This window comes from Oryctolagus cuniculus, chromosome 9 (assembly GCF_964237555.1).
Source record: "Oryctolagus cuniculus chromosome 9, mOryCun1.1, whole genome shotgun sequence".
In the NCBI taxonomy this organism is placed as follows: domain Eukaryota; kingdom Metazoa; phylum Chordata; class Mammalia; order Lagomorpha; family Leporidae; genus Oryctolagus; species Oryctolagus cuniculus.
The window spans coordinates 107,141,529-107,154,816 of record NC_091440.1 but is presented as its reverse complement, the minus strand read 5'-3'; the positions used below and the strand labels follow the sequence as shown (position 1 = coordinate 107,154,816).

Sequence of the window (13,288 nt, the reverse complement as noted above, 5' to 3'; positions counted from 1 at the left end):
ATTTTTTCACAGATTATGTGCTCAGTAACAAATTTCTAAATTTTGTGAGGAGTTTTGTTTTGCAGCACATAGAAAATCTAAAAAGTGAAGTTGTAAACCAATATCACAGTAATACTGGCTTTTATATTTGCTTTATTTACCTTTACAAGAAATATTTATTTCTTCTTAAGACTTTGGCTGTCTTCCCTCCTTTATTTATCCATGAAGCACCACATTAGCATTGCTTATGGATTAGTAATGAACTCCCTTAGCTTTCACTTAGCTGTTCCTCCTTCTTGAAGAGTGGATTTGCCAAGTATATAATCCCCTGCAAAAGGAGACCGTGGACTTTTTCTATTTTTAGCATTTTAGATATATCATTTGGCTGCCTGTGGTCTCTGAGGTTTCTGATAAAAAGTTGGGTGACAATTTTATGAAAAAACCCTATGTAAAATGAGTTGCTTCCTTCTTTCTGTTTTCAAGATCATCCCCTTGACTCTGGCTTTTACCAGTTTGATTCTAGGGGTTCTTTTAAGTATCTACCTATAACTTTTAGTATCTTGGATTTTAGATTAATGTCTTTCACCAAATCTGAAAAGTTTTCTATTTCTTCAAATAATCTCTGAACACCTTTTCTTCTTTTCTTTGCTCTCTGGGATTCCCTTAATGTGTATTATTATCCTCTTAATCTTGATCACACATCTTAGTAAGTATTGTTCACTTTCCTTCCTTCTTTGTCATTGTATTCTTCAGACTCTCTAATCTTAGCAGTCTTATTTTAAAGTTTGTTAGTTGTTTCTTCTGCCTGTTCATATCTACTGTAGAGTCTCTCTACTTAATTTTCCATCCTATTTATTCTACTTTCGGTTCCAGAACTGTTGTTTACGTCATTTTCATATCTTTTCATCTTTTTATTGGTATCAGAAGAACTGAATTTTCCAAGGATCCTGTGCTTTCAACGACTTAGCTCTCCAGGGCAGCACCAGCTTCCAATGCTGGCAGAATCTTCCGTGTGCCCACCAGGTCAGCCACATTGCTTCCTGTAATCACTATTCCCTTTTTATAAGATCCTACCTGTTGAAATTCTTCCATTTGCACTTCAAATGTCCCTGGAGCCACTAACAAAGTGTCAATCACTTTTTTTTTTTTATTTTTGTCACTAAAGAAAGGAAAGAGACCTCTGCAGCAGAATTGGTAGCAAGCCAGGTCGTCCTGATTTCTTGTCAGCAAAGCTGCACTGAAGGAAGTTTTATCAGGAGCTGGCTTGACCCAGGAGAAAGCCATTTCACAAAACTGAAATTAAATGGGAGATGTGACACAAAGGGCCTGAACCTTTCCCCAGCCCACCCTGGAACCAAATTACCCACCACGACCATGGCCTCTGTCACCCCTCATGGTGCCCTCCTTACATGGAAGAATGGAGGCCACACCAACTGCCCATGTCCTTTGAGAAGCAGACAACTGGGAAGAGTTTCCTTTAAAACACAATAAAACAATAAAATATAATAAAACAAAATAATTGGGGCTGGCACTGTGGCTCACTTGGGTAATTTTCCACCTGTGGCACAGGCATCCCATATGGGCGCTGGTTCTAGTCCCGGCTGCTCCTCTTCCAGTCCAGCTCTCCTGTGCCCAGGAAGGCAGTGGAGGATGGCCCAAGTGCTTGGGCACCTGCACCCACATGAGAGACCAGGAGGAAGCACCTGGCTCCTGACTTTGGATCAGCATAGCTCCGGCCATAGCAGCCATTTGGGGGGTGAACCAATGGAAGGAAGACCTTTGTCTCTGTCTCTCTCTCTCTCTCACTGTCTAACTCTACCTGTCAAATAAATTTAAAAAAATAAAAAAGAAAAATAAAAAAGAAAATAATTATAAAACAATGAATAACACGGTGCCTAACAAGGAAGCAAACCTTAATAATATTTGTTTCTCCCTTAATATCTCCACTTGCAGAATGGCCAATGTCAACAATTTTCTCATAAAATTAATAAGCAATTTATTAATTGTTGCTTTTCATCTTCTTTCTTCTTTTACTTTTTTATATTGTATTTTAAGTGCCTATTAGCATGCAATTTGCATTTTACTCCTAAACTACAAATCATAAAGAACTAGCCTTCTAACTCATTCTTTATTCCCTCTTTAAAATGTATATAACTACCCAAGTGGAGAGGTGGTTAACCTTATCATGAATAAAATCATTTCATTCAAATGAAATGGATTTGTCTACAGATGGGTAATGTAGAATAATGTAGACATCATGTTATTTTTTGTATTTTCTTATTATAAGTGATCATTAAGTATTGATTATTGATACTTTTTCCTCCTTGTTATCAATGGTTATCTGAATCTGACTTAACATTTTTTAATTACCCAAAAATTTTTATTTATTTATTTAGTTAGTTAGTTGAACTTCAGAGTTACAGAGAGAAAGGGGGAAAGAGACCTTCCATCGCTGATTCACTATCCAAATGGAAGTAAAGGCCAGGGCCAGGCCAAAGTCAGGAGCCAGGAGATTCATCGTGTAGGTACAGGAGCCCAAACAGTTGGACCATCCTCTGTTGTCTCCCAGACCATCAACAGGCAGTTGGGTTGGAAGTGGATCAACCAGGACGTGAACAGGCTCTCTTAAGGGATGCCAACATTGCAGGCAACAGCTTTACCTAATACTCCACAACACTGACCCCCAGAAACTTCATATTTTTAATTTAGCTTTCTGACTCTGTGCTTATAGCTTCAAAACATTCACGGTGATTTTCTGCTCCTTAAAAAGAAAGGCATGCTTGATCCCATCGCACACACATTTAGCGCACATGGAGCCACCACAGGCCCTGCATCTTCAAAACAATCAAATCAGAGTTTAAAATTTTGAGTCAGATCAAAAAGTGAAAAGAAAAAAATCAGTTGCAATATAAGCAGAAAACCGATAATTCATATTTTAAAAATTAAGACTCCTCTCACATCTGACACTATGGAAACTTTTTGGTATATTGCAAAGTTATAATCTTTTATAATCAATCAGGGTTTTTTTCATACATGAAAACATAAGATAGGATATATTTTTAGGATTTCTTGTAAGACTTTTGAACTATACATGGAAGGATGGGAAATTGCCCTTATCTGAAGTATCTCATGTGGTTTCAGCCAGACTAGCTCAAACACGAATTAACTTCTCTGAGGTTATAACCCCAATGAGAAAGCCATATATCTATTTTTGTTTGGATGCAATATCTATTTCTATTCACTATAAATATTGAACTTTGCTTATATGTATAAAATAAATAATAAAGATAGGTTTTTTTTGTGGTTGCCCAGTCATATTTCTATAAATAGAACTCACCCTTAATTGAAAAAAAAGGTTGGGGGGGGAGTCATCAAGAAACCTAAGCCTACCTGTCATTGTATGGATAGATTTTAACATGTGATTTCTACCTTTGATTAACAAATTATCTGCTATTTCCAATATTATTCATTTTTTTGTTCTTCTGGAAAATAATTCCTTGTTTTCTGCATGTCTATGTTTTCCTACACTATACTAATTCATGGAAATTTTCCCTCTAGATCTTTTGATTATAATTTTTTGAAGACAGGAGATTTTCTTAATTAATTTTTTAAATTTCCAGCAAAATAAAGGGTACTTGTACAAGCCAGCTGCTCTTAGAAAGCTTGCACATAATTTAGCTAAATAGTGACAATTTTAGCTTTTGTAAGACTGTTAGAAATATGTTTCAGCTATAAATTCACATTTCCTCTGTGGTTTGTACTGTACAACTGAAAGTCACTGCCTCACATTGGGTTGGCTCTGGACTTTTATCCACTCTAGGAGCATAGTAGGTGGAAATATCACCTCATTCACCTGCCAACACCGTCACAGGCTCTTCTTCACCACTGGAAAAAGAAGTCAAAAACAATTCTCATAATGTCAGATGCTCCAGACTGTGAACAACCTCCAGGTATGTTTTTAATCCGAATGTCCTAAGGCTTTTTAATGAAAGTAAAATTTTACTTAATTGTCTTTGTCATCTTTGCTAGTTATGATTTTAATAGAGGTCTATCTAAAAATATTTCTTAGAAATATCTGAGAGTGCCTTTAATACAATTAACACCAACTAATCTATTCCCTGGCTATTCAAAAAGTAAATTTAATCAGCTTAAATCATTTTAGGAGGGCTAAATGGGCTACTGGGTTGAAATGTGATTTTCTGATTTATCTTCCACTATTGTATTTGTACTATATTTCAAAAGATCTTTCAAAATAAGAATGTTAGACATAATTTTAATCTCATTTGTTTTATATTAATTATGTATTCAATTTTTATGTTGGCTTAATTATATATGTTCTATGCTAGAAGAAATTGCAGACAAGACAGAGACAATTCCTATCGTGGAGCTGGAGCCAAAGTCGGATCTTCCCCTCCCTCCCCCTCCAGAGGATGAATGGATCCCAATTCCTAATACCACCAATGTGAATGGTAAAATATATTATATATAGATATATGTATATATATAAGATTTTATTAGCTTGCAGTATTTCTTTTTGAGTAGTAAGGTTCATTTTGTTATTTTACTATTTTCAAGTTACTACTATTAGGAATTTTTGTATTTAGACAAAATATAAAGATTAGAATATTTTATTTTTTAAGATTTATTTATTTATTAAATATTTATTTGTTTATTTGAAAGTAAGAGTTACACAGAGAGAGGAGAGGCAGAGAGAGACAGTGAGGTCTTCCATCCAATGGTTCACTCCACAAATGGCCGCAATGGCCAGAGCTGTGCCAATTCGAAGCAAGGAGCCAGGAGCTTCCTCTGGGTCTCCCACATGGGTGCAGGGGCCCAAGGACTTGGGCCATCTTCTACTGCTTCCCAGGCCATAGCAGAGAGCTGGATCAGAGGTGGAGCAACCGGGTCTCCAACCTGTGGCCCTAAGGATTTTCGGCACTTCAGGCCAGGGCGTTAACCCACTGTGCCACAGCACCAGCCCCTATTTATTTATTTAAAAGGCAAAATGATTGAGAGAAGGAAAAACAGAGAGATTTTTCATCTCCTAGTTTACTTCCTGAATGACCCCAATGGCCAGAGCTGGGCCAAACAGAAGCCAGGAGTGTAAAACTCCATCTAGGTCTTCTACGAGGATGGCACAGTCCAAATTTTTAGGTCATCAATGTGCTGCTTTCCCAGGCACATAAGCAGGAAGATGGATCAGAAGCGGAGCAACCAGGACTCCAATATGAGCTGCCAGCTTCACAAATGGCAGCTTGACTCACTGCACCACAACACCAGCCTCAGTGTATTATTTCCAAACATATGGAAGTACAACAAAGGGAAATGTTTGAAAATTTCACATAGAAAAGAAACATTTAAAAATAAGGAAGGCCAGCGCTGCAGCACAATAGGCTAATCCTCTGCCTGCGGCGCCGCCACACCGGGTTCTAGTCCCGGTTGGGGCGCCGGATTCTGTCCTGGTTGCCCCTCTTCCAGGCCAGCTCTCTGCTGTGGCCAGGGAGTGCAGTGGAGGATGGCCCAGGTGCTTGGGCCCTGCACCCCATGGGAGACCAGGAGAAGCACCTGGCTCCTGCCTTCGGATCAGCGCAGTGCACCGGCTGCGGTGGCCATTGGAGGATGAACCGACAGCAAAAGGAAGACCTGTCTCTCTCTCTCACTGTCCACTCTGCCTGTCAAAAAATAAATAAATAAGGAAGAAGCCATTTGTCTAAATTTAGACTTGTTTCCTTATACAAAAAATCAGAATTTTAAGCAAGATGATCAAGGTTTAAAATTCAGCAAATTTGTAAAAATCGAAAAAAAATCAAGAGCACTACTACATGTTTGCTTCCTTTTGATCACAAACAATATCATCTAGTTAGAGCAGGGTTTCTTAACTTCAGTATTGTGACATTGGCATGAATAACTCTTTGTTATGGAAGGCTTTTCTGTAATTACACTATGTTCAAGATTACTCCCTGATTTCTGACCATTAGATACCAGTAGCATCAGCCCCCTCAGCTATGATATGAAAAATGTCCAGATATTTACAGCAGTGAGCTGGGCTGCAAAAATTTTCCATAGTTGATAATCACTGATTGCCTATTAACCCCACTGACTCCTCACATTCCCTCCCCCAGAAGGATGGACCCTAACTTCTGTTAGGGAAACTGGGCAGTGACTGATGACCATTCTAGCTACCTCATACTGAAAAGGGGTAGAACTGGGAATTGCAGTCAAGACCGGTTCCAGCAGGTAGATTCTACGGGGGGACGCAGTGCCAGCTTGCAGAAACTGCTTCCATCTGAGGTTTCATGTGCATAGCCATCTAGAATTTCACTGTATTTTTTTTTTTATTTAGGAACCAGTATTGTGGCACAGAGGGTAAAGTTTCTGCTTGAGAAGTGGGCATCCGACATGGGCACCAGTTCATGTCCCAGCTGCTCCACTTCTGATCCAGCTCCCTGCTAATGGCCTGGGAAAAGCAGTATGGCCCAAGTGTTTGGGTCACTGCACACATGGTTGAAGCTCCTGGCTCCTGGCTTCAGCCTAGCTCAACCCTGGCCATTGTGGCCATCTGGGAGGTGAGCCAGCAGATAGAATACTCTCTCCCCACAGACAGTTGGACCATTTTCTACTGCTTTTCCAAGGCCATTAGCAGGGAACTGGATCAGAAGTGGAGCAGCCAGGTCACAAACTGGTGCCAATGTGCGATGCCATCATCACAGGGACACGAACCCATAGAGGATGCTTGCTTTACCTGTTATACCACAATGTAGGCCATACACTTCTTATTTTTTTTTAAAAAAATGTATTGATCTGAGAGGTAGAGAGAGAGGCTCCCATTTGCTTATTCACTTCTCAAAAGCCAGGAGTCAGGAGCTCAGTCCAAGTCTTCCATGTAGCTACCAGGAACCTAAACACTTGAACCATCACACTGCCTTCCAGGGTGTATATCAGCAGGAAGCTGAAATCAGGAGCCAGAACCAGGACTCCAGTATAGGATGCAGGTGTCTCAAGTGACATCTTAATGACCAGGCCAAATGCCCACTCCTACACAAAATTAAATCATTTTATTTTTTCTCATTCAGTAATTCACCACTGAACATTATCTTTCAGAAAATTTCAGATATTTTGAGAAGCATATGGGATGGAAAATATTAATATTGATCTTTCAAGTAGCAGGAATTCACATTTCTGATGAGCATTCTTTCTGCTTCTCAGCTTCTTTTTCACGGTGTCTACATGCAATTACTCCTGTGATCCTGGGAGTTCTCAGCCTGCTCCTCTTGGGATTGTGTGGATTCTTTGGATATCAGTGTAAGTCTGATCAACTGAGTAAAAATAAGGCATGATTCTTTGTCAGGTTATCATATTTATTTAAACATTGCAGATATTATTTTATGATAGCTGTCTTATTTCCACAATTAATAGAGAACAGGAAACAAACAGTAACATGTAACTCACAGCTTTTTCCTAGATGAACTTGACCTTGTGGGCTATTAGTAATCACAGATTTTACCAAGGGAAGTTATAGATTTTTAATTTATATAGATAATATTGAAAATAATTAGTAATTATTATTATTTTAGAAGTTACAGGTTATTAAGAAATTTAGCTTGACAAATTTACTTTGACAATAGAAAATAATTTATAAGTGATTCAAGCAGTCCATGCCTCCAGCAACATTTTAATGTATAAATAGTAGTTTTTAGTGATAAAATCAGTTTGAAACTCAAAATTCTAGAACTTTAAATATTAAGTTACATTATATACATAAAAATCAGTGAATCGGTTATGATGCCAACAGATTTTTTGGGAGACTTGCTTTCTGTTGTTTGTTTTATTAAGTTAAATCCAATTTTTTTAAAGATTTAATTATTTATTTGAGAGGTAGAGTTAAAGACAGAGAAAAGGAGAGAGATAGAGAGAGGTCTTTCATTAGCTGGTTCATTCCCCAAATGGCCGCAACAACTGGAGCTGTGCCAATCCAAAGCCAGTAACCAGGAGCTTCCTCCAGGACTCCCACACAGCTGCAGGAGCTCAAGCACTTGAGCCATCTTCCACTGCTCCCCTGGGCCATCAGCAGAGAGTTGGATCAGAAGAGGAGCAGCCAGGACACAAACCAGAGTCCATATGGGATACTGGCATCACAGACAGAGACTTAACCTAGTATGCCACAGTGCTGGCTCCAGAACTCAGTCTTATAAGAAATTGAGATGACACTTTCATTTCAGAAACAGATTTATTTTAGGGATAATAGTGGGTACATTAAGGCATTCTTAATCAAGTATCTTTTTATAGTTTTGCAAAGTTCTTCTAAAGAAAACAATTATAAAAATTAAACTTAATAATCTTCAAACTACTTGATTAATAGTTGAGCATTATTACGTCCGTGTTGTGAATTCTTGTTCTTAGACGTTCAGGCCTCAGAGAGCATGATGCAGAGCCTTAACCAATGGATTCAAAACAATGAAGAAAAATTTCTTCAGATCCAAAATGTTGTTGACCAAAATAAAGGTAATATTAGAGTTGGTATGCACCATCTTTACAGATTGCTGGATTGTTTTCTTGTAGCAGTTCTAATAGGTATCATTACACAATATAGCAACATGATAGCAACATGATAGCTTTTGCCACTTTTAGTTCCTCATGTTTTCTTCTCAAAACAAGTCTCACAATGATCAGATGTAGTTCCCAAGTCAATTTGCACATTCACTCACTTATTAATTCACATTTATTCAAAGCATACCGCATGCCAAACACTAGGTCGATAATCAATGCAGGTGTCTCAAATACAATGTTTACTTTATCCTTTGGAGTCTTACAGAAAGACATAGAAATAAAACAAAGGTCAGGTGTGTAAGAAGAGTAGGTGCAAGATGTTCTGAAAGATGGTGTTTTCATAGTTCCTAAATTCCTCCTTAAGGAGACAAATTTAACATACCTGAGCAACCATACATCTCCTTTATGCTAATTAAATTCTAACGTGAGGATCGTCTGCATTCATGAAAAGTGTTTGACAAAGACCTTGCACTGAAGTGTCTGCTTTTAAATCAACCTTTCTGGAGTCCTTTACCTTTAGTCCTTTAATCAGGGTAAAAGGTGTGATTCTAAGTTACCAATCACATCTTTTCAGGCAGAAATCAAACTAATGTAGTTAAGGAAAGGGACTGGAATAAAATTATTTGTGTATTTCAATATTTTAATCATGTGATAGCATATGATTTTTGAAAAACTACAAAAAGCAAGTACAATGTACATCCTCATCTAGTGTTAAGTCTTATTGTCCCCCACAGAAACCCTAGAGGGGCTCCAAACCCAGAACATGCTTCTCATGGACATTCTACAAGAGCTCAGATGGAAAGAAGGTAATTCGGAAGTGAGATAATTCTGACCTGGTGGTGGTTCTTGGGATCAGTTATTCTTCACATACTTTATAACTCTCTTTAGATGAGCAGAAAATACATAAGCACCTTACAATCTGCGATATCTATATGTCTATATAATTTTAAAGCATTCTTATTACAAATGATCATGGTACAATGTCAAAATTTTGGTGATTGAAATGCATGCCTTTTATATATATCACATTAACCCCTTCATTATTCCATCTAACACCCTTTATTGTCTATTGCTCCTTTCTGCATCTTTATTTTTGTTTTCATTCAATTATGTTAACTTTCAGTTAAGGGACAGGATTAAAGAGGGAACCCATATCAAAACTTGATGGTGGGGTCAAAATTGCAGGTGTGTGTGGTTCAGTGGGCTCTGGGTTATAAGCATTTTCTTTCTTAGCAAACAGACCTGGACCTTCTGTAAACCACTGGATACAGCACAGAGACCACTGCTACAACCAAACCACGGAAACAGTTTCTTGGTTCCAATGTCCTTATCTTTGCAGCACTGTGAATGCTACGTTTTTAAAGACAGAAAGGAGCACATTGATGGTGAGGTTGAATTTCATTCTTTCCTTCTGAATATTGATTTATCTATATAAATATATATCCTTTATGTATAAATATATATCATATATGTCTATATGTGTGTACACACACATACACACACACACAAAGGATCAGTCACAGGAAGAACTCACCTGCAACTCTAAAACAAGGGAAAGGGAGACTTTTTTTTTTAAGATTTATTTTATTTATTTGAAAGACAGAATTACAGAAAGGTAGAGAGAGACACAGAGAGAGGTCTTCCATCTGCTGGTTCACTCCCCAGATGGCCACAATAGCTGGAGCTGTGCCAATCCAAAGCTAGGAGCCAGGAGCTTCTTCCAGGTCTCCCACACAGGTGCAGGGGCCCAAGGACTTGGGCCATCTTCTACTTCTACCCAGGCCATAGCAGAGAGCTGGATCGGAAGTGGAACAGCCAGGACTAGAACCGGTGCCCATATGGGATGCCTGTGCTTCAGGCCAGGGCTATAACCGCTGTGCCACAGTGCCAGCCCCCGAAAGGTAGACTTTTGCTTTGTGCTGTGATGATCTTTCCCTGAGAGTTCCGCTATGCACGGCTTTCTCTTCCTATAAACGCCAAGCAAGCCCTCAGGTGGGGCATTTACATTCACCATCCAGTCTGTATTTAGTGTCCTCTCAGATATGACCATCGCTAATACCCCATGTCCTCAACTACTTACCAGTTACCAATTCCTTAATGAGGCCTGGCCTAACACCCTGGCTAATATTGGCACCCATGTGTCGGTGTCCCCGAGACACCCTCCATGGTACTCTCCACCCTGCTTGAATTTTTCATAGCATGTATCCCATTCTTACATACTACTTATTTAACATATATGTTGTTTGTATTTATCCGCCTGAATACCTCAGAAGCAGAGATTTTTGTCATTTTTGTTCAGTGATATATCTCAAGCTCAAAACAGGGGCACAGAGCTCAATAATAGGTAAAGTGAGTTTTACAAAGAATGTGATTCATGGAGAGTGTTTGGCACAGCAGTTAAATTGCTGCTTGGGATGCCCATATCCCATATCAGAGAGTTTGATTCCAGTGCTGGCTTCCCTGCTTCTGATCCAGCTCCTTGCCTGTGCCTATCGTGGGGGGGCAGCAGGTGATGGCCCAAGTACTTTGGTCCCTGCCACAGTGTGGAAGACCTGGATAGAATTCCTGGCTCCTGGCTTCATCTTGGCCATTGTGGTTATTGTGGATGTTTGGGGAGTGAAGGATCTCTCTCTGCCTGTCTCTCTCTCTCTCTCTTTCAAATGAAATGAAAATTAACATTTACAAAATCAGTCACATTGTGGCATAGTGTCGTCTTGAACATCAAACTTTATGTTACTTCTCTCATTTTTATATTTAATTCATAGTTCACAAAATGCAGAGTTTGAAATGGAGAATTGTTTTTATGTTTCATTTGTTAGTGGGTCTATATAGACTTCATCACTTTTATGATTTTGTTCCTTCTCACTTCACACAAGTCCCATAATTTTTGTCTGTTATGCACTTTTACTATTAAGTAATCATCTTTAGTGTCTTATGTCTTCATGCAGAACATCATGCCATTACTTTCGGTGAGTCATGCTTGGCTTGGCCTGTCTTACAAGCAGGAGGCCAACGAATGGAAATGGGAAGATGGCTCTACTGCTTCTCCTGATCTGTGAGTTTCTAATGCATGGCCCAATCCCACGGTCCTTTCACAGTCTCTCAATGTATTTTGCTGAATGTGCTGGGGAGGAAAAATAGAGAAGATTCTTGAGGACAAGATTTAGGTCATTTTATTATTTGCATTGCTATCTTATGCTGTCAGCAATTTTATAAATCATAAATTCACATAGATATGTTATAATCCATGTAAAATGCATCTATGATTAGATTATTTGATTACAATTTTTTTAACTTTTATTTAATGAATATAAATTTCCAAAGTACATCTTATGGATTACAATGGCTTCCCCCCCATAACGTCCCTCCCACCCGCAACCCTCCCCTTTCCTTCTACCTCTCCCCTTCCATTCACATCAAGATTCATTTTCAGTTCTCTTTATATACAGAAGATCAGTTTAGCATATATTAAGTGAAGATTTCAACAGTTTGCACCCACATAGAAACACAAAGTGAAAAATACTGTTTGAGTACTAGTTATAGCTTTAAATCACAATGTACAGCACATTAAGGACAGAGATCCTACATGAGGAGTAAGTGCACAGTGACTCCTGTTGTTGACTTAACAAATTGACACTCTTGTTTATGGCCTCAGTAATCACCCTAGGCTCTTGTCATGAGCTGCCAAGGCTATGGAAGCCCCCTGAGTTCACCAACTCTGATCATATTTAGACAAGGTCATAGTCAAGGTGGAAGTTATCTCCTTTTTTGACGATCAATATATGGAGTAAATATGATTTGAAGTTTAGGATATCTGTCATTTTTCTTGAGAAGAAATATAAACTATTATTCTTCACTCAAAACATGTAGACCTTTTTTTGTAAAAAGTGCCTGTTATTAAATTTCCCTCCAGAGTCACTCCATTAGACGTGTATATAATATTCTAAATTTCATTTCACCTTTGTATTTAAAGCAATCCATTTACAGGTGAAATAGACATCTTCCCTTGTAAGCTTCCATGCAGAGATGAAGGGCATCTCTCATACCAATCTGTAATTAAACCTACGTTTACAATTGGATCCTGTGTCCCACCTTTTTTGCTATTGCTGTAATTTTTCAACTAGACAATTCCCTTCCTCTGTATACAAGTACGTTTCCCCACCTTTGGATTGTTATCACAATTTTATATAGTTTGTTATTTTCATATATGCCTGTTACATCTCTTTTATAAATATATGAGGTTTTTTTTTTTTTTTAAAGACAGGCTAGGGTTACAGACTTGTGTTCCCCACAGCATCTCAGAGTAAGAACTTGGGTAAATATGACATCATTGGATCAAACTGAATGTGACCAGTGCCTCTTTGTTGTGTTCTAAATTTCTCAGGGGTTTACCAGAACCAAGTGTGGAGTACCAGGGGAAATGTGCATATCTGAAAGCGGACACCATTGGTGCTGATGACTGCAACACAACCTCTTCATGCATATGTGAGAAAGCAATTTGCTGACAGCCAGAAGAAGTTTAGGAAAAAGCCATGAGGCTCACATCTAAAAAATATTCCCAATTCATGATCCACCTGCCTGTATTGTTGTTATTATTTCATAAAATATATAAATCTTTATTTTCCATGACAGATGCTGGTAACTGATTTTGTGATATCTGTTAGATAGAGATAGGGAATAGTATTATAGGGAAAACAGACAGGGTAGCCTAGAAAACTTAGAAATTTCATAACCTCATTGATTTTGTGAGAAATAATTAATT

At 38.4% G+C, this 13,288-nt stretch overlaps 1 protein-coding gene across 1 annotated transcript; it reads left to right on the top strand.

Moving 5' to 3' along the window:
* Positions 1–3,806: 3,806 nt before the first annotated feature.
* LOC103349038 (C-type lectin domain family 9 member A-like) lies at positions 3,807–13,031 on the top strand. The gene is made up of 8 exons (XM_017343601.3): positions 3,807–3,929; positions 4,326–4,448; positions 7,186–7,281; positions 8,380–8,481; positions 9,261–9,332; positions 9,760–9,911; positions 11,475–11,581; positions 12,911–13,031. The coding sequence occupies exons 1-8, from the start codon at positions 3,896–3,898 to the stop codon at positions 13,029–13,031; spliced, it is 807 nt and encodes a 268-aa protein (XP_017199090.3). The 5' UTR covers positions 3,807–3,895.
* Positions 13,032–13,288: the final 257 nt, after the last annotated feature.

Bases quoted from the DNA above. Each gene is read 5' to 3' on its own strand.
- LOC103349038 (XM_017343601.3), top strand. From the start codon at position 3,896: ATGTCAGATGCTCCAGACTGTGAACAACCTCCAG. The intron at 3,930-4,325 runs GTATGTTTTTAA...GTTCTATGCTAG, and splicing joins AGACTGTGAACAACCTCCAG to AAGAAATTGCAGACAAGACA. The intron at 7,282-8,379 runs GTAAGTCTGATC...TCTTGTTCTTAG, and splicing joins TGGATTCTTTGGATATCAGT to ACGTTCAGGCCTCAGAGAGC.